The 21,646-nt window shown below is 49.7% G+C and overlaps 1 protein-coding gene across 1 annotated transcript in view; it reads right to left on the minus strand.

Moving 5' to 3' along the window:
• AHCYL2 (adenosylhomocysteinase like 2) overlaps positions 1-20,565 on the minus strand; it is a 113,522-nt gene extending 92,957 nt beyond the window's left edge. The window contains exon 1 of the mRNA XM_063323769.1: positions 20,113-20,565. Within this exon, the coding sequence (XP_063179839.1) occupies positions 20,113-20,505 (393 nt within the window). The 5' untranslated portion in view covers positions 20,506-20,565. The remainder of the gene's footprint in view (positions 1-20,112) is intronic.
• Between the last annotated feature and the right edge of the window lie 1,081 nt (positions 20,566-21,646).

A 21,646-nucleotide genomic window follows, 5' to 3' on the forward strand; every position in this document is an offset into this window, starting at 1 on the left:
AGCGGGGAAACCATAAAGACCAGCGGCATCAAATGACTTTAGGGATACCATAAAATCAATATGATGGATGAAGTTACGAGGCTGCTTGGTCCAATCCAGCGGCTCTGTGCCACCAAAAAGGAAAGGTTCCTCTTCCTCCTCACTCAGCCTTCCTTCTCCTCTTCTCCTGACCATGTAGCACTTAACTTTGCATCTAGGAACCCATTCAACTCAGCCCAGACCCACCTCCATCCTCCCCCACAACCCTCCAACTTCTTCTTTTTTTTTTTTTTTTTTTTTTTGCAAGGCTACCCGGTAAAATCAAGGAGCAACAACGCAAGGAGGAAGGGTGTGGAACCACACAAGTACGAGCGAGACCTCCTTCAGGCAGCAGCAAGCAGTTGAGATGATTCAACACTCTTGCCTAACGTCAAGATGAAGAGGGAAGAAGGCTCTGACTGGCAGAAGATGATGGTTATTACATACAGATTTCCACCTCGCCTTTCTGCCCGAGGTCGCCATTCCCACAGGAGAGTCGGCAGCAGCTAACGCTTGCCAGCACTGCAGCAGCACGCCAAGTTCATATAAAATATAGGCGACGTCAATTTAACACATTGGGCTGTGACTCACAGGGGCTAAGACACGTCCACTTTCACGGTACCTCCAGCGAGGGAGAGGGATGGACAGTCAAAGGCAGTCACGGGTCTAAATGCTTCACGAAGAAAGGCAAAGCTTTTCTGACACAGAAACACGGACGCTCATCTCTTGCCATGCCTGCAAAAATAAAAACAGACAAACAAAAAAACGACCAAAAAACCAGCTTCTTCTCAAACCCTATTAAGGAAGTCCAGGGAAACCACCAAAAGAGCAGAACTAATCTGACGTCAAAGACAAGGTCATTTGATATAATCCATGACACCTCTCATCTGCTGGATGAAAATGGAGGACAAACTTCAAGGTATTTTCAAGAGTGCTTCGTTTAACTTGTTTGGGGAAAACCGAAATTCCACTCGAAGCAGGCCTGTGATTGTGTGTATGAATCTTCTGATGAACCTGCCCAGAGAGGTGGTGGAGTCTCCAACTCTGGAGACATTCAAAACCCACCTGGACATGTTCCTGTGTAACCTGCTCTGGGTGACCCTGCTCTGGCAGGGGGGTTGGACTAGATGATCTCCAGAGGTCCCTTCCAACCCTATGATTCTATGATTCTATAATTCTATGAATCTAGAGCAAGGCTGCCTCCCTGCAGTTCAATAACGAGACTAAAGCGTCCCTTTAATCAACGCCACCAGCACGAACTTACTGTTCCCTTAGACAAACGACAAAGAGCAGGAAACAAAGGACAAATAAACAAGAGAAAAAAGCAGCTCAGAATCCCTCAAGCATAAAAAGACCATTGTCTGGGTTCGGTTTTGGCCAGGAAGCTCAGCAGGTCTCTACACACCTACGCAGTTTTGCCACTGCGTTACTTGAGGAAGAGTATCCAAAGATCACGTCCAAAAAAAGAAATCGCTTGAGGAATCAGCCAGAGCGTCACTGTCCGAACTCCGCTCCTTCCTCGTACAAGTTCCTAAAACACAGTTTTGTCGGACTTTTCATGTGATTGACCAGAGAAGCAGCTTCTCTCGTGCCTTATAACCGCTGTATTAGCAGCTAATCTCTCTACAGTCAGATGAGACAACAGCAGACGCAGGCTGGAAGTCGTCTCACGAAGAACGTTGACTGAAAACGCCTTACGTGTTCAGGCGGCCCGATGACTCATTTGTGGTCATTTTGCTGCATCTGCCGCAGAGAAACCAGAAAATGTTTCAGCTTATTTATATGAAAAATAAAAAAAAGTCAAGGAAAAACGAAAAGCAAAGCACAGAAAGTTCTTGGCATTGAGTTACCCGGCAGCATCTTTGCTGTGGTGACCAGATAACCAGCTTTCTAACCCAAAAGCCTCCTGCGGACAGTGTCTGGGCACCACCTTCCTGTAAGCGTCAAAGGGCATGAAACCTAAAATAATTCTTCCATCAGTCCAGCAAAGCCGGGTACTGCGCAGCGTGTTTCAGAGGCAATGCGCTGTCTCAAAGAAACCGACGCCGCTTTTAAGAGAGTCCCACCAAAATTACATTTATAAGCAAAAGATTTCAGAACTTCAGAGCTGGGAGATTTATGCCAGACGCTTTTATGGATGTTTGAGTCATCACCCATTTAAAATTAAAAAAAAAGAATAATTAACTGGTTTAGAACTAGCTAAACTTTTTCCATCTGGGGGGTTGTTCCCTTTTAAAAGCTCAAAAGATATCCTGGAACAGCGTGAGCACGGTGCGGCCGGGAGCAAACTCTCTCCACACCCAAGCGCTCTCCTTCCTCTCCTCTCAGGATCCGCTCACCCTGCCCTTGAACTCCTTGGATGTGCGGAAACGAGTCCCGAAGACCTCGTTGGACCGGGGTTTGTATGGGATGGTGGAAGAGCACGGGTGTGAGAACTAGCGGGTCGGCTGGCCGGCATCCAGGCAGGAAGCAATCTGGAGCGTGGAATAATTCGGCGGAGACACACGAGCGCTGGGGGAGACAGAGCTGGAACGGCACAAGGAGTTCCAGGGAGACGCTCTCCTGAAGCACCCAGCGGATTATCGCTTCATCAGTCTTGTAATTGCAAATGGTCTTCGAACAGCACTGTACAAATACGGCACAGAGCGTGCGATAAACATTCATCCACCCTCAGATCGGCTTCTAAGAGATGACTGATGCTGTCTCATTTTGGAAATAAAAGTACAGCTAGCTAAAGCAATTTGCCCAAGGTCATCTTAAACCATAAGCCAGCCAAGTTCGGAGAGTCACATGAAGATTTTCTCTTCCTCTCTCCCCTACTTCCCCGTTTCTCAAAGTCTCTTCCCACCCCAGAGATCAGTGGGAGGTTTCCATCCTCAACAATGAGAGTTTACACGTTTACATCCTTTATTTTTCTCTCTGCCATTTGGGTGAGAACCTATGCTTGCACGTCTGGTCGGAACCCACAGTGAAGTCCGGACCACAGCAAAATCTCGCATAGCGTTTCCCAAGTCAACCGAACAATGCAGAAACAAAGGTCTTTCAGTGCTGCGTTCAAGGCTCGAGAGCGAGCCAGGAAAACAGTAACTGAAGTGGGTGTTTTGGTGGAAGCCTCCTTCCATCAGGAACTGACACTTCAGCCCTTCTGCGCCAGCTGGTGACGGCGAATGAACGATCCCGAGCAGTTCCCATGAAGCAATTCCCTTCACAAACCCAACTATCAGTGCAGCAATTCCGGTTTGCTGCTCTTCTCTTCCCCCCCACCCCCTCCCTGGGCCCAGAAAGCAACTTCTAATTCCCAGGACTCCTTCTGCCATTTGGACCATCTGAAGGTACGTGGAGGTCTCCAAACCCGCGTATACGCGCAAGTCCTCATCTGCAGTCAGGCAGCTTTTCTCCAGCCCGGGCTAACCAGCAAGAATAAGCCTTCTGGGCTCTCTTACGTGTCCTGCCTTTGTCTGATCCTGTTTGTTCGGTAACCACAGAAACAGTTTTTAAAAACTAGACGAGCAGACACACAACCTCCAGAGACCAAAGCTTCGGGCTTTGTTTCCATTTAGAAAGACCCATTTGGCACCCACTCATCTGCTCCTCTCTTTGTTAGCGCTGCCGGATGAAGGATGCACTTACCTCTTAAGCCGCTTCTCTCGCCTGCATTCCACACAGACCTGCTTTAAGGGAAAATGCTTGTTGCTTTCCTGCGTGACAGCTATCCGGCTCCCTGCAACCACCGCAGACCTTCACCGAGGCACGCCGTAGCTTCAGATACAACCTCACGCTATTTTACAGCGGAATCTGCTTACCAGCGGTCACGCAGGTATCATAAATCCAAAGCTGGAACACGAAGATCGCAGCACATCGCACAAGAAATGCCATTAATAAAAGCCGGCTCGACTTTAACCATGGCTTCCCCTGCAACCGAGCTGGTCTGGCACCCGTTACACGCGTAACGCTGCCCTTGGTATCGGTAACAAAGCAGATTGCAACCACACAAACGCATTCACCTACAAAACATCACTCGTTCCTTTATTACTTTTCGGTTCAAAAATCGTTCGGGTTGTTGAAAACTCCCCAGAGACCCATTTCCAGCCTCCCTCCTCTTCCCCGCCAAGGCAGTCGCCTTATCCCTTCACACAGCCCAGCAAATGCTGCTAAAACAGCCTTCGCTACACAGATGGCTTTTCTGGACCTCTCCTCTACCTCTCCAACGACGGGAATTTAACACAAGGATTTCAAGCAAGACTTGGAACTGGTTTAGATTCTCCCCCCCCGCCCCCCTTCCTTTTCTTTTTACTCCTACTGCCGCACCAATTTGGACCATATTCAGCTTAAACATTATGGGCTGCAGTCTGTACCAAAGGTATTTACAAAATAAAAGTTGGTGCGTGAAGCATTTACCGGTTCGTTGTGGCGTCCTTATGGTACCTTTACACCCACCAGGAATAGAGTTGCCAACAGAAGTGATGAGCGGGGTCCTGTCCTGTAGGGCCGGAGCCAGCGTAAACATCCTTTTCGGATGTAGCCTACAGCAACTCCTTTGGAGACCAGCAGAGAGGAGCTCTAAAACATTGTCATCCTTCTCGACAACCAGAAAGTCAGAGAAGCGCAAGCCAACATCCCCGAGACAGTGAACGGTGAAGGGCGGCAACCCAGAAAAAAAAAATAAAAAAAAAAAAAATCTTATTCCCCCCCCCTTTTTCTCTTTTCCTCCAGATGTTGACCAAGACACAATTTATCTGTTTGAAAACTCATCTGTTCCCCCCAGCCTTTTCTCTCTTTTCCTCCAGATGTTGACCAAGACACAATTTATCTGTTTGAAAAATCATCCGTTTCAGGCAAACTAGCTGTTCCACAAATGGAAGAACATTTAAAAATTAAGCGAGGAGCCACCAGCGAGGAAAATCGGCCAATGCAGAAAAGGAAGAATGAGCGATTGAACAGGCGCCGCCGAATGCACGAGGAGAAATCTCTGGGTGATTTTTCACTTAAAAAAAATAACACAAGATGCACATAAACAACAGGTTAAAAAAAAAAAACCAGGAAAAAAGCTTTGGATCTTGAAAGTTCAATACCCCAAGATTTTTTTCTTGAACATTCATACAATGACTCGCTTTTTACCCCAGCTTTGACCTTCAAGGATTTCTCCACCTGCGCTGCTCCTCTGCCTTCCAGCGGTACAAACACCTGAAGCAGCCATTGCCAAACTCCTCAAAATAACAGCGCCCAACCACACCGTTAATTTTGTATTTTCATAAGAGCCAGAAGTTGGTATAATTAGCCTGAATTACAGGAACCGACTCCCTGCGCAACCTAAAGGAACCATTAAGCAAGACCAGAGTTCGCTGCTCTCACGGCCCTGAACCCACGCGCGCATCGTCACCATTGCTCGGAAAAACCCGAGCGATTTGGTTACACGCCGAGCTCCGCACTCCAGCGGCGTCTGCGCCCGGGGAGCTGAAATATTACAGAAGGAAACATTCGGGAAAGGAATCAGAGGGAGCTAACAGGTTTTGCTTTTCAGAGAAAAAGCAGCAGAGCAGAGAGGGTTGGCGAGGCCGAAGGCTCACAAAAGACGCGCTCAAAAACCGGGACGGTCACCCCGAGCGCCGGGACACTAAAACGTTTTGCATAACCCCGTGCCGCCGCACAGGGCAGGAATGAATGCATCGAACGTGTACACAGGGACACACACACAGCCCCGGCTTCCCAAGGAAGCCTATTTTAATTATAATGGTTGCCACGGTGACTTTAATTCCACCATCGCTCCAAGTAGTCTCACAACTCCAATTCCACACCACTAATCAGGAATCTTGCATAACATTAGCGCTGAATAACCCAATTTAAACCAAGTTAAAAGCCTGGATTATTGCAGAGGGTGTTGACGCAAAAGGAACAAAAAAAGGGTAAAAAAACAAAACAGCTTTGTTCAGGGAAGCGCTTCTTCTGTATCTGCTTCCAGCAAGCGCTCGTCATTCTTATCCATGTGGAAGCTACGGATGAGCCCAAGCCAGAGGGAACCAAAATTAAATACTCTTTTGTATTTCAGTTGAACACGATCCTCTCAATTTCTTATAAAGAAGAAAGAAAGAAAGTGCAATGACATCATATCGAGTCAACGGTGCCGAGAGAGTAACTCCTAGTTCCTGGGAGAATAAAACGGCACGGCGATCCTGGAGCATCAAACATGGGAAGTCGGGCGCAAGAGTCTATGAGCTGCGGGAAGAGGTTTCAAACTGCAACTTCTAAGTTTCTTCTTTGCCCACGGCCCGTAGCATGGCCGGCAAAGCTGTGCGGAAAACATTCCCGTAGTTTAAACACAGCTGTAATAAGTGAAGTTGACCTTAGTTGAGACAAAGAAAACTCCCTGAAAGCTATTCTCGTCTCCCTTTTGGGCTCCAGGTCTATAAAATTCAGGGGTACCGGTCTAGGAAGAGATGATCGCCACACTGTTCCATCGGTAGTCCTTAAGCAATTCAAACACAAACATCTCGGCAGAGGACAGGTGAGATACCCAACCCCTTCGGATGTAACTCTTCCTGCTGAACAAAGCCAGCCTGGATCCTCTCTCCAGGAATTTTGAAAGCAGGACTCCTTGAGACTGAGGCCTTCCACAGGCACCCATCTAGTGGTCAATTACCAGGATAGGAAAGGCAAATATATTTTTTCTCCCTATCAAAATACGAAATATTTTCTTCTTCACTTAACTTTTTTCTCCCTCATAACCTTTGCTCACCAGAATTTTTCCTGGACCTACAGAATTTACGTCTGTACGGACCCCAGGCGCAACAGGATGAAGCTCCGTTTCTCACTCCTGGAAAGCGGTGAAGACGTCACATTTCTCTTTCTCAACCTTAAATGTCCAAAACGCAGCATTTCCTCCAAAAGCAAAACAAGGAGCAGCAAAATCTGACCTTTAGCGGTATCAGCTTTGGTGATCTACCCTGCAGACTGTTTTCTGTAAAGTCACATTTAAAGCATTAGCTTTGAAAGGGGCAGCAGAAAGAGAATTTTTTTCCCCACTGTTTGCAATATCCCCTTGGAGATAAAGTAGATACAGAAGCTGCGTACACCGTTCTCAGCTCCCGGAAAATTACCAGCACGGTCCTGACTGTATTCAGCCCGCGAACCCTTTGAGATACAGCCTGTGCCGCGCTCCCAGGGCCCTCCTGTGACTTAACTCCTGCACGGCGAACAACGGAGGCTTTCAAAAACATTAGCGACTACTCCCGCAAAATCCCGTTTTCTACAATGTCTTCCAACTCCTGCGGCCAGGGACGACTCGCACGGACCAAAACCTGGATAAATAACTGAGCCAAATGCCTCATTCGTTTGATGAGCGAAGCACAGAGGTGAGAACCGTTAAGAGCTGGCAGAGTCTGCTGCGTGCAATATAAAGCCCTCGGTTAGCAAAGCTCAAAGAGGAAATTAAACAGCATTTCTAGAATATGCAGATACCACTAATTTGATGGGAGTTGCGGACACCAGCAGCACTGGGGGGGCCACCCAGTACGGCAGGACACCCCTCCGGCAAGGAGACGCAACAGTAGTTTAATAGACTTCCCCTCCCACAATTCTCCTATTGAAGCCTAATTTGTTCTGCTTGTATTGTGCTCATCTGTGCATTATTTAAACGCATCACAAAAGCCAGGCAACAAAAATCAGGCATAGGCTGGTATTCAGCACTTCTTCCACTGTTTATTTTGTTGCGCGGTTATTCTCCTCTCCAGAGTTGTGTTGTTTGTTTTGGTTTTTTTTTTTTTCCCCCCCACCAGCTAAAATTCACACTTATGTTAGGAAATAATAATTACGGCAGGAAAGGTAAGGTGGGAACAAAACCATCACCCCCCACTCTTCTATTTAAGTTCGAAATACGGTTTTCCATGTAAGACTGTGGATATTTCGGCAATATTAACGGCAGTGTTTAAAACGCCGCAGTCTAAAATCCCTGCATTCCGAGCTGCAGCTCTCCTGTCATCAGGCTCAGCGGCAGCAGGTTAGATCTCAACACCCATCAGAGCACAAGAAATAGATCACAGCGGCACCAATAAAGCAGAAGCAGAGGAAATTGCTAATTTTCGTGCAGAGCTCTGGCGCGCGATTAGTGCTTTGTTACTTGATAGCCAGGAATCTGTCATTTCTGGCCGTGTACCAAATCACTTCTAGCTCTAACAGGTAAGTTACCGTGATTTTTAATATTTGATCCAAACACGGAAAAGGGAAAGCTGTTTGGAAGGATGCAAGATTGAGAATATAATCACGGAATGGTTTGGGTGGGAAGGGACCTTAAAGGCCACCCAGTGCCACCCCCTGCCCTGGGCAGGGACACCTCCCACCAGCCCAGGTTGCTCCAAGCCCCGTCCAACCTGGCCTTGAACCCCTCCAGGGATGGGGCAGCCACAGCTTCTCTGGGCAACCTGGGCCAGGGGCTCACCCCCCTCACAGCAAAGGATTTCTTCCCGAGATCTACTTAAATAAAGTCATCGCTTTATGACAAGAAAGTGTTGCTTGTTTGGCCTTCACAGCAGCCCTGAGACCAGAAGACCATGGGTTCTAGATAAGGAAAAGAGATGGATAAAAGCCGACAGAGGAAGAGGGGAAAGAGACGGTATTAGCCGATATCCCAGTCGTTGGGAGATGTGTTCTGATGTGAACCCCTCCGCACGCCAGGTCCTCCTACCAAATTGTCTCTCCAGACCAAAATTGTCTACCCACTCCTTTCCAAGCCAAGACCTTCCGTCTCCATACTCCCATCTCCTTCACTTTTATACTCCTGTATGAAAAAAAAAAAGGATGAACATGGGTTAGTTGAGTGCAACAGAGAGCGAGCTGCACACTCATGGCGCTTCCAGCTCCCCCCGCGATAAGGGGGGAGATTTGATCAAAGGTTTGATTCGGGCGCATAAGGTATTATTACTTTTTACGTTACTTGAAAAAAAAAAAAAAAGGATTTTATTATCAAGTCTTGAAATCTCACACACTAACAGCAGACAGCAAGACTGAAGTGGGATTCAACGCCAGTGAAGAGCAGAAAAATTACAGCAGCTCGGCATTACAGAAAGCCACTTCAATTAATACCCGACTGGTTGAATGTGAAACACTGGAAATCACGGCAGTAATCTCTCATCCCAGAATACAGGTTGGGTGTTTTTTTTTTTTTTTAAAAAAAAAAATCCACATCAAACACACATTAGCGCATTCTGCAAACAATAAAAACCATCTTAGCCCATACTGAAGAGGATCCAAGCAGATTTCCCCACCTCCATAAACACTAAAGCTACGGAGAGAACACCAAATCCCAGGCAGCGAGCTTTCGGGCAGCCGGGAGGAAAGCTCGCTGGGAACGGATACCAGCATGAGCTGCAGTAAGCTGTTTTCCTAAATTGCTCCTTGAGTCATTTCTATTTTTTTTTTTTTTAATGGGAACACTCCATTCCCCGTTTTTTTTCTCACATAACTTCAGGATTAAACGTCGATCACTTTACTTCACCTCTGTGAAGTAATAACAAGCAAAGCTTCCCAACTGTCAGATGAAGGCACGTTCATACTACTTCTATTTTTAAATACTTGCTTTTGGAATAAAATTTGAAATCGGGTGGTTCGGCAGTTCTGGGTAGCTAATTTTTCGACTGGCTTTCCTCTTTCTGACACTCATGAAAAATGCAACTTGCTGCCTATTTAAGGCTCTGTCAGGAAGGAAAAAAAAAAAAATAAAAAAAATACCTGGAGTTCCAACATTGCCACCCCTGCAATTTAAAGTCAGGTCAGCACGCTGCAGCATTGGAATGTTTCACGTAGCAAAATGCTAAAAATGCTACTAGAAGAACCTAAATAATAGAACCTAATAGAACATAGAAGCTAAACCATTCTATGATTAGAAAGAAATCCTTTGCCGTGAGGGGGGTGAGCCCCTGGGCCAGGTTGCCCAGAGAAGCTGTGGCTGCCCCATCCCTGGAGGGGTTCAAGGCCAGGTTGGACGGGGCTTGGTGCAACCTGGGCTGGTGGGAGGTTGGAACTCGGTGGTCTTTAAGGTCCCTTCCAACCCAAACCATTCTATGATTCTAAGAATATTAAGGCTGGAAAGCTGACCGAAAATAAAGAATCCCAGAAGTAAGGTCGTTCGCTCAGCCTGGAGTCGCACATGCGGCAATTAAGTGCACGCACACACACACTATTGCTTTCAGAAGAACCTGTCTCCATCAGTGGACAGGACGCGGTTCCAAGGTTGGGCTTTGCTGATGCTCTGCTTCCCCCGTTGGGAAGCTGCAAAACGCACAGAGAAGGAGGCGGGAGACTCCAAAAAGAACAAGGGCTTTTGGTTCGGCTGTTAAACGCTGCCCTGCGTAATTAAATTCTGTATTTTTCTTTGCCAAAGTTGCTATAGGCAAGTCTACGCAGGCAGGTGCAGACAGACTGGAGCTTAAGCTGGATGGAGAGAAGCCAGCTCTGGTCCAGGAGCTGCACGGTGGTGGTGTCGGCTCACGCAGAGCGCTGGGCTGAGGCACCCCAAAGAGAAGAAGACATTAAGTGAGTCATATCTGACCAAGTCGGCATGTGCAGAGCAAACCTGGGTCTGCCTGCATCTGTTGAGGCACGTCTTCGCAAGACACCCGCAGTAAACTTTTCACATCTGGCCACTAACTGTAAGATCATCATCTCTTCATGGCTCGTGATCCAGAACTTAGAGAAGCGCTGAGCACTCACAGCTCCAACCGCAGGCGGTGGGAACTGTGCTTCAACGAATGACACGAAGGTCGGATCATCTCCACTTCACAGTGGAAACCCCAAACGTATTGAGAAATAGTCGTAATTTCAGCGCCATCGATACCCCAGCTACAAACCCGCGATGAAGCGGTGCTACCTTCCAAAAGCCGGGAAATACTTTACGAAGCATCCCAGCGCCATGGTGACCTTCTCGAGGATGCAGAGAAACGTTAATTCTAGGCTCTCGCCCATCCTCGCTTACTCTCAAGCGCTCCAAGGGTACACTTGCCGAAAAGCCTTTCATCTCAGACATCAAAAGAACACAAGCCTGACCATGTCACTCCATTCTCAGAAGAGTCCCCGCCAATGTCAGCCCCTTCAGGGAACTGTTCTGCTGGTCACCCAGGCTCCCGGAAAAGCCACACGGAAACCTCTGCTCTCTCAAACAACCATCTCGCTTGAGACAGCTGTGCGTTACTTCTACTGTAATAAAAACCAGAATAATATTTCACTACATATCTATACAATTAGACATGTATTTTCCAATAACAATACTATAATAAATTAACAAACAGTTAAAGGTTTCTCTCTACAGCACAAACTATATGAAGGCTCATACTTAGGGAGAACCACTGTACATCAGGACACCAATTTAATCAGCTTCACGTGCGCTTTTACAGGGTAAGAAGTAACAACTTCTGATCAATCAAAGCATTCTTCATTCTACGAACTGCATTTTGGAGTAAGCACAGATTAGATGAGCTGCACCTACGGAAAGCACGAAGTTTCAAAATCTTCTTAGGAAGCAGTTCATCAACAGCTCTGCCTGCAAGGCTGAATTCCTGCTCCGCTCTAGGAATAGCCGTACAATTTCTGACGCAAAAAATGCCAAACCAACAGATAGATAACATTGGCCTTCCCAAAATACAACTAGAAAGAAAAAAAAAAAATAAAAAAAATCTGTTTTCTATTCAGTACACAGCTAATGGGCACAAGCACAACAGCAATTTACTGCTTCAAGGCCTTAAGCGGTAACGGTCAGTTGAGAAGTGGTCTCAAAAAAAAAAAAAACCAACATTTTTTTCTACATCTTTGACCTCAAAGCTCCCTGAAGAGCTGTTATTTCATGTTCCTCAGTCTTATTTTCTCACTCACTGCCTTCTCCCGTTCCAGAGTCTGGATTAAGCTGGAAAGCCCAGGCAAGTCTTCCGCTGAATCCAGTACACATGCTCTGAATTTAGGTTTCCAGAATCGACTTTGCCTCTCTCCGCTGGCTGCGGCAGACCTGCGAGCGGGCACTGCGGAGTTCCTCCACGGCTGCACCATAAAAATGAGTAAACGGAGTTTAGCAAAGCTTCGCTCCTTTTGACCTCATCGCAATATTTCCTCTTAATCTCGACAAGATCGGTTCTAACAGAAGACTGGACTGCTGTCACAACTATGAACATTTTTTTCCCCTTTCTGTTGGCAGCCTGCATCAGTGACTGACAGCGACTGCTCCTGCGGAAGTCCGGCTGTACGACTCCCCAGCTTTGGTTTATATTTACAGACTTTCTAGCAAGAAAGACCCTGAACTGGCATCGGTAGCCGCTTGATAAGAAATTAACTTAATTATGGCTTCTCTAGGCTGAAATTGAGGCATTTCAGCGGGATCTTTTTGCCACAGAAGCCTTTAACTGCAGACCTGAGCAAGAAATATTTAAAGCTTCTCTTACCCTTAATTCACCCTTTTTCTTCCTAGTCACTTTGTTGCTCATTTGAAGCCCTGGCACTTCACGTAGAGCAAACAGCCTCCAGTATTTTTATTTAGAGGCTGGGCCTTATTCCTGGGGCTGCATCTCTTCCATTCATCATTCGGATTTTGTAACTTGCCTGTAGCTCATGTCTCTACACAGGGATTTAACGGGACGCCAGCTGTCGGATTTTAGGAAGGAGATTTCCTTCACGACTGAGGTTCTACTCTTGGACCTCTGGCATGAATCCGTGAAAATAAATATCAAAGAAGAAAATTAAGTGGCTAGTTTTTGTCGTAGCTCTACAGAACATTTGGACCAATTCTGTTCTTTCAGTCTTTAGTTTTCTTCAGATTTAACCAAGGCAGCAGGTCCCTCGGTCATACAGAGAAATCTGCCTACTATCTCCGCGCTGCCTAGCCGATTCCTTTCTCTTGAGCTTTACCTCTTCCTTGTTTGAGTTAAATCATCACGTTGTTTTACAATTCGCAGGCAGAGTTAAAAAGAAAACCTGAAAGGTCAAACACGGCTCCGAAAGTTGTAATTGCTTTACCTTGCTCATCCTTCAAGCGTCAAGTCAGGGCCAAAGCTAAGACTAACACTTTTAATTGCTTGTAAATTCAAATACTGGGTTTCTGTCCCTCCAGGAAAGGTGTAAACACAAAGATCATTATGTGTTTCAACATTTATTTATTTTTTTTTATCCGAGAAAGCAACAGAGGTACGGTGCCACGGCCTCCCGGCAAACACAAGTTCACCATCCCCAGTTACGAGGTCGGAGGTACCTGCACCACACTCCGGCTTCTCATTTCCAGGGCATTACGGTTTATAGCCCGCCGTCTACTCGCATTCACAGCCATTAGTCTTCTATCACTTTTTTTTTTTTTCCTTCCCCAGTCTTCTTTTATCTTCTCTTCTGTTCCCGAGCCTCCATGCCAAAGGTTGACGTATCGATTTTTGTACGCAGTTCCAAGCAGTCACACGCAGGCACCTTCTAAAATTAAACCGCGCACATTCATAGGGCGACAGACCCACGAGTACGATACGTAATAAAAGAATATGGCCTCCAATGATAAGATTTTACTAAATAGCTTTCAAACCACGCTCATTACGAGCGACACTTGGGAATTCAGCCTCGGGGGAAACATTTATTACCTAGCATAAGTGATCACTAGGGGTTAGAATGAAACCGAGAAAATAGAAAAACAACACGCGAGCACGTAAGAAACCCGTAAGGGAGGCACGCACCTGCCAAAAAAATCCCTCTGCCCCACAAAACGGTGCGGGAACATCGCAAGGAATTTACACACATTTACCAGGGAAAAGCTCCACTTTCATCGCAGGCAATGAAATCTGCTGGGAGTCAAGGTCAGAAGCATCATTTAGACGAGCCACATGAGAGTCATTTATAGTCTTAGCAGAATAAAACCTCCCATCGCAGCTCACCAGTCAGGTGATGTGCCAGTCTAGTGAGCACCAGGCATTTATTTTGATGTAATCGCTTCCCCGAAGAATTTTTACAGCGAGGAGTTTTAGAAAAGGTTATGCTCCAGCAGTGACATTACACAAGGATGCTGCCCCTCGTTTCTGTATTTTTTTTTTCTACGCCCTGCTTTTTTTTTCCTGCTTTGCCCACAGACAACAGCCACAGCTTTCTACCGCCGCTGGCACTGCAGAGGCGGCGTAGCTCTGGAAAAGCAAACTGTGCTCTGCTCTAGCCCACTAAATGAATCAACAGCACCGGCAACCCAGCAAATCAATCCCTTCCAATTCTAAAAACCTCTGTTTTAATGATGCGAAGGAGCAAAAGAACACAGCTTGAAATTCAAGGGGTGAGCTGCGCTTTCGGTAGTGAGTGGCGGGGACGAAAAGGAAAAACAACCTTTCCTTTTGTAAGTGGGTATATGCTTAATATAAAACTTCACAGCTACACAATTGCTGGCATTTAAACTTCCCAGTATGATGTACAAGCATTCACTAAGCCTTACTTGCCGAGTAGTTAAGAGTCATTAAACCAAGAAGTGCATCCGTTCAAGTATATGTTCTTCTCTCAGCTAAAGAAAGAGGGGCACAGAGTTCTCATTAAAAGGCTAAGATCACACGGCTAATCAGTTTGGGAGTCTTAATTGCAACCCCTTACTAGCTCCCACCCCACGCACACTCACAACAGTATTTCCAGAAGTTCTATGACTTTTGGCCACTTTTATTTAGTAACACCCTCAGGAATAACACAAAACATAAGCAACCACCTCCCCCCAAAGCCAATGAGCGATCACCTAATCATCAAACCACACTATTCAAATCTCAAACGGTAAACAATTTGTGTGACTCAGGGCCTTGACTCACATCCATGGATAAGTTTAGCCCGGGACACCTGAAACTGTTACTCAGCCCCACGGCTCACCCGGCTCCAGGAGCGGGGACGGCAGAACAAACCACGCATCTCCTGAGTCACCCCCGCCAGCGGCTGCCAGCACCCTGGCACGTAGGCTCGCACCACCACCGAGCCAATTCCACACCGAGCTGCTGCTGGAGGGGCCTTTCCAGCCCTCCCATCTCCACCAACCTGCTCCTCACGCTTCTCCCGCACTGTTCCCTGCTCTTCCTTGACCCCACGTTGGAGGGAATCAAGCCAACGGAACACTAACTCAATGTAAAGTGAGAGATTTTGTGCAGTTTGAGCTCCCTGGACTGCCTCATCTTGGAGCAACGCAAGAACCTGGCAGCAGGGGAAGGGGAGAGGGTCAGGACATGCAGTCTGAGGCAGGAGAAGATGTGGACCACCACTGAAGCTCAGGCCATCAGCCCACACCTCGGACACGGGTCAAAGACACACTCAGCAGCCTTTCTCGGCAGCAGCCAGCTCTGAAGCAGCGCCAGAAAACCAGGCGTCGGCTAAATCTACCTGTGTAGACGCACGTAAAGGTCACAGCCGTGTCCATTAGAGTTAGCTGTAAAAGTCAAGTCCGTCTCAGAAATGAGGTCTTCTAGCCACTTCTTGAGAGGGCGGATCTACAGCAAGAATCCAGCGAGAACAAGAACGTGATTACAGAGATCTTCACCTCGATCTGATGGGAACCACCTCTGCAGGTGCCATGAAGACTAGCCCAGCGTACTTGACCGTGACCTCTGGGTTTGTAGAAGGGCCACCATTGTACGAGCAGGTGTGCGAGGCTGCAGAATCAGGACTATACACCAGCTGTAATATCATAACAAAATGAAAGAATCGCCTAAATAAAAAAAAAAAAAAAAAGAAATCGCAAAGTTGTTAACATTCACCAGTTGCGGGCACATGAACTGTCCCCAGTCTGCCACGGTAAAAGATTAATTAGCCCGTCTAAAGGCAGACGGGCGTAAGGAAAACACTAAGCCGGAATAAAAAAGAGTTTTAAAATAAGAGTGGTGTTCAGAGGAAAGAACAGCCACAGCTATTTACTGGGAACTCTGTGCTTGTGTCAGAACTATGAAATAAACATTTGGTCACACAGTACTTCAAGAACGCACGTTAAAACTTCAAGGAAAGGGGAAAAAAAAAAAAAAAAAAAAAAAGAAAACCAGAAAAAAAACCAGCACTTTTAATATATAAGCCAGTCGAGAAAAAAAAACTACTGAGATTTTGTTCTTCCAGGCAAACACTGTTAAGAACTACAGTTTAATTTGTTTCACTACAAATCTGATATCATCTTGCTTATCTATTTTAAATAGACCTTTACCTTTATTTCAGGTCCTAAAGCAAAGTTCTATTAGATAGGAATAAAAAATTTATCTGCTTCTTTTCGACTTATTTTTGTACTAAGCCTTCTTTCAACAGATGCTTTGGCTCTGCGTGCCCAATTTTTCAGTCGCAGGGCTGGGAACAATTTTATGGCTACCAAATCTGGTGGTTTTTATTTAACTAACACGACTTCCTAAGAAACGGCGGAAAGGACTCTGGATTTGTAGATCTGGTAAATGAAATGCCTAACAACCTCTCAAGTCTCTGGAACGCACACAGAGAAGTCACTGGAAAGCAACGGTACGGGGGGGCAAGAAAGAGAAGGAACAGTACGTACTCCCAGATCCCCTCCATCAACACATCTCGCTTCCTTTAGCAACCAGACAGATTGTCAGCTCCCAAACAAACCCAGCAGCAAAGCAAAGGCAGCCAGCTGGGGAGCTTTGCTGCTCCGTCAGCTTTACTGGCTGTTCCTCCTGCATCCAGGTTTCTCCGGAAAGCCTGGCATCCTCTGCTCCTCTCACAATTGTAATGCACCCTCTGCTGCTGTTGGGAGCATCCAGGGAGAGCGGCGCAGGTTCCTCCAAGCTGTTTCTGATAACGACTCCATCACCCACCATCAATACTCCCCTTCCCTCCTAGACGCTGCAAACCCTGTGCTCCAGACAAGAGCTGGACTGATTTTGGCAGCGTTAGGCTAATGGTACCTCCCTGAAGGTATTTAAAAGATGTGTAGACGTGGTGCTGAGGGACACGGTTTAGCGGTGGTTTTGGCAGCGTTAGGTTGATGGTTGGACTCCATGATCTTAAAGGTCCCTTCCAACCTAGACAATTCTATGATTTAGGAGCAGGGTGCAAGGAGAAACCCTTTTTTGTCATTTAACAAAAAAAATGAGAGGGATAAGGGAGGAGTTCAGAAGTATTAACCACACTTGGGAAATATGGATACCCTTGAGGGTCTCTAAAAATCAAGAGATTGGATTAGGATATCAAATGGGGAGGGCTCCAGACACTGGGGATGGAAGTCACAGTCTTAGTGGAAAAATGTCCCTTACCACGGAACTGAACCCCCCAGCAGGGATTTCTAAGGGGACGAAGGAGCCCTTGGATCCAGACTCTCTTCACAGGGAGACCTCGCCTTACGGGGATGCGCTGCTTCCCACAGAGTCTCTAGGAGAGACTCTAGTTTCAGGGAAGCCACACAGGAGGAGATCGCAGTTATGGAGATAAAGTCCCTCATCCTGGGCCTTCTGAAGGGAGAGGAAAAATGAGCGACAATGAGAGAGGGTGGAAGCCCAGCAATATGCCGATGAAGTCTTCACCCCAAAGTTCCAGGAGTAGGGAGGTTCCCCTTATGACAGGGACGTTTCTTCCCCTACATTCCCCAAGAGGTCCTTGCACCATGGGGGAGAACTCCTTCTCCTGAGGCTTCCAAAGGAAAGGGTGCCAGGCACCAACAACTCAGGTTGTTAATACGCAGGGATCTCTGTCTCGGCGCATCTGAACGCATTTGTGTCTGTAAGGATGCCCACAGCTGGACGGCTGCGTGTGGGCAGGTGTGCACTGGTACAAGTGCGTGCCTGAGCACGCAGCAAATGGGTGCCCATAGGCACAAAGGTGCTGCTTTGCACCCATACGCCGGCATCCTGGGAGAGCAGGTGTCCTTCAGTGTGTATATAGCGATCTCTGTCAGCGTTCGTGCAGCTATAGGCATGTGTATGTAGAGCTGCACGGGTACGCACGTACTGATCGGTGCGCGTCTGTGCACCTCTTTGCATCCCTATAGATCTCTAACTGCGTAGACTTGGGAACAGAATTGTCCAGGTTGGAAGGGACCTTCCAGATCATCGAGTCCAAGCCCTAACCTGACACTAACAAAACCACCACTAACCCATGTCCCTCAGCAGCACGTCTACCCGTCTTTTAAATACCTCCAGGGACGGCGACTCCACCACTGCCCTGGGCAGCCTGGTCCAAGGCTTGACAACCCTTTCCGTGAAGACATTTCTCCTAATATCCATCCTAAACTGCCCCTGGCACAACTTGAGGCCGTTTCCTCTCGTCCCATGGCCTGTTCCTTGGGAGAAGAGCCCGACCCCCCCTCACTCCACCCTCCTTTCAAGGAGTTGTAGAGAGCAAGAAGGTCTCGCCTCCGCCTCCTTTTCTCCAGGCTGAACACCCCCAGCTCCCTCAGCCGCTCCTCACAAGTTCTCCAGACCCTTCTCCTCGTGCTCCAGACCCCTTACCAGCTCCGTTGTCCTTCTCTGGACTCGCTCCAGCACCTCAATGTCTTTTTTGTAGTGAGGGGCCCAAAACGGGACACAGTATTCGAGCTGGGGCCTCACCAGCGCCCAGTACAGGGGGGTGATCACTGCCCCAGTCCTGCTGGCCACACCATTCCCGATACAAGCCAGGATGCTGGTATGGCGTACTTGCAGGTACACCTCCCCTGCATGTGCAAGGATGTGTCACACATGCGTATAGCTATGGCCTACGGACACCTGTATGAGTGTACACACTATATACATGTTCCTCTACGTACCAGCACGCATTATGTAAATGTGCACGTCCCCATCTGTGACCTCCACACGCGTGGGTTCATAAATACACAAGCGGATGTAGAGCTATGGCTATACATATTCATGTGTAAGTGCAAAAGCGGTTGCAAGCGTGTTTATAACCAGCTACGCGTACTCCCGTGTGTGCATATATACCCCAGCAGTATATATACCTAAAGAACGTAGTCGCCGGGCAAACAGCGGTCCTTGTGTTCCCAGTGTCTGCCCATACTCCTCAATGGGCAAGCGCCAGAACAGGGGCACCCCTGAGGCGGGGGCACCCCACGCAGACCCACCCCTGGGTGCCCAGCGGTACACCCCAAGGCGCACACACACACACAGAGCGCCCATACTGGGTACGCCCGATTATCCCTCCCACCTCTCTCTGCACATTTTTATCTGGCGCATATCCGTCTTCCCAAGCGAGCAGATAACCCCGGGGATGTGAACCCGCTGTGAACCCACACACACACCCGGGAGCTCATGTACCTGGCACGCGTGTTTCCCGCAAACACCCCCACAGCCCCGGGTGTGAAGGAGTGGGGTGCACACACAGCCAGCAAACCCTACGAAGCCGGCACGTCGCCGGGCACACGTACAGCTGATGCGGACACCCCGGGCAGCACCACGCTGGTCACACGTATCCGTGGGCATATCTACGGCCAGCGTTTGCCACTTACCCACAGGGCAGAGAGGCACGGGGGGGGGACATAAGAAGGGGATAGGACCCCATGTCCCCAGAGCACGTCCCCACAACGCAGCCGTGGCCAAGGGAGCATGGCATGGGAGCACCCCCAAAGAAATGGGTGCCCCCCTCATGGGAGAACCCGCACAGCTATGGGAGCATGGCACAGGAGCAACCCCACAAGAGCGCACCCACGACCACGGGAGCCCCCCCCCCGCCTCCAGCAGCAAGCCCACAGCCACAGGAGCACGGCACAGAAGCCCCCCCCCACGGCCACAGGAGCCCCCCCCCAGCCATAGAAGCCCCCTGCACGGGAACACCCCCCACGGTCACAGGAGCTCCCCCCACGGTAGCAAGCCCACGGCCGCAGGAGCCCCCCCACAGCCATGGGCGGCCCCTCCACGGGAGCGCCCCCCACGGCCAGGGGAGCAACCCCACGGCCACAGGAGAAGCTGCCACAGGACACACCCCACACCCCCCCCAACGGCAGCACCTCGGGGCACACCGACACCCCATACCCCCGCACCGGGGACCCCCACGCCGGGATGGGATGAGGGGGGCAGCGCCATGTCCCCACGCACCGGGCCGGTTCCCCTTCCCCGGTGTGCGTGTGTCCCGGTGGGGGTGCGGGGCCGCCGCCCAAAGCCACCGGAGGAGGGGGGCTCTCCCCCGGCGTGTGTCCCCCTCCCCTTCCCCCGTTACCTTCTTGACGGTGCGCGGCGCCTCGGTGACGGTGCCGTCGGGGCTGACGAGCGCCTCGGCCGCCGGGCCGCCGCCGTCGCCGCCGTCGCGGTGCCGGTGCTGGGGGTGATGCGGGTCGCTCCGCTTCATGGCCGAAGCCTGCGGTACCTTGGTGGCGGCGGACAGCCCGGGGCAGCCGCTGAGGGGAGGCCGCTCGCCGCCGCCACCGGAGGAGGAGGAGGAGGACGCCAGGGCCGCCTCACGCTCGGTGGCCGGCAGCGGGCAGGGGGCCGCGGCCACGCCGTGCCCGGGAGGGTGAGCGGCCACCGGCTCACACGGCGGCCCCGCCGCCTTATCCATGGGGCCGCTCAGCTCCTTCAGCTCCACGGCGGGGGCTGCCACCTGCACCGACATCGCCGCCGTCTGCCTCAGGGACCGCCCGCGGGGCACGCCGGGACCTGCAGTCCTCCCGCCCCGCCGTCAAGAACTACAACTCCCGGCAGCCCCCGCGCCGCCCCGCCGCGCCCCGCCCCCGCGCGGCGCCGCGGGGGCACCTGGGAAATGTAGTCCGGGAAGGGGGGGCGCGGACAGGGCCGCAGGACCCCGCGAGGCGCGGAATGGCGGCGGCGGGGGGCGAAGGCCGGTCAGGGCCGCACGGAGGCGTGCCCGGGCTGTGGGGCCTCCAGCGGCCCTTACACCCTCTGAGGGCGGCGGGTGCAGCACTAAACCTCCCTCCCCGTGGCGAAGTTTGTGGTTTTTTTCACGTTTTAGTGAAATTTTATTTTTCGGCCCATTGCACACCCCCCACCCAGCCAGGGGCCTGTGCCAGGCCGCTCTCACAAGCCCGCTGCTCCCCCACAAGCAAAACCCCTTGAAAACAATGAGGAAAAACCTTCTGGCAAGGCAAGCACAACATCCAAGAGCCCGGAAACTTGCTGTCCTGCCAGGTTCTGCGAGCCCACAGAGCCCCTTTGTGCGTCGGCCTTCCTTCAGGAGCCTTCCCACAGGGAAGAGCCAGCCACGAGCCGCACCACAAGAAAGACTTTGAGGGTCTGGAGTGTGTCCAGAGAAGGACAACGGAGCTGGTGAGGGGTCTGGAGCACAAGTCTGGTGAGGAGCGGCTGAGGGAGCTGGGGGTGTTCAGCCTGGAGAAGAGGAGGCTGAGGGGAGACCTTCTCGCTCTCTGCAGTTCCCTGAAAGGAGGGGGGAGCCAGAGGGGGTCGGGCTCTTCTCCCAAGGAACAGGCCATGGGACAAGAAGAAATGTCCTCAAGTTGTGCCAGGGGTGGTTTAGGATGGATATCAGGAGAAATGTCTTCACAGAAAGGGTTTTTCAAGCCTTGGAAGAGGCTGCCCAGGGCAGTGGTGGAGTCCCCATCCCTGGAGGTATTTAGAAGACGGGCAGATGTGGTGCTGAGGGACACGGTTTAGTGGTGGTTTTTGTCAGCGTGAGGTTGATGGTTGGACTCGATGATCTGAAAGGTCCCTTCCAGCCTAGATGATTCTATGATTCTATGCCACCGCTGCCATCAGGGCTTTTTATCCCTAATTTTCCT

Source organism: Chroicocephalus ridibundus, chromosome 1, assembly GCF_963924245.1.
Source record: "Chroicocephalus ridibundus chromosome 1, bChrRid1.1, whole genome shotgun sequence".
In the NCBI taxonomy this organism is placed as follows: Eukaryota; Metazoa; Chordata; class Aves; order Charadriiformes; family Laridae; genus Chroicocephalus; species Chroicocephalus ridibundus.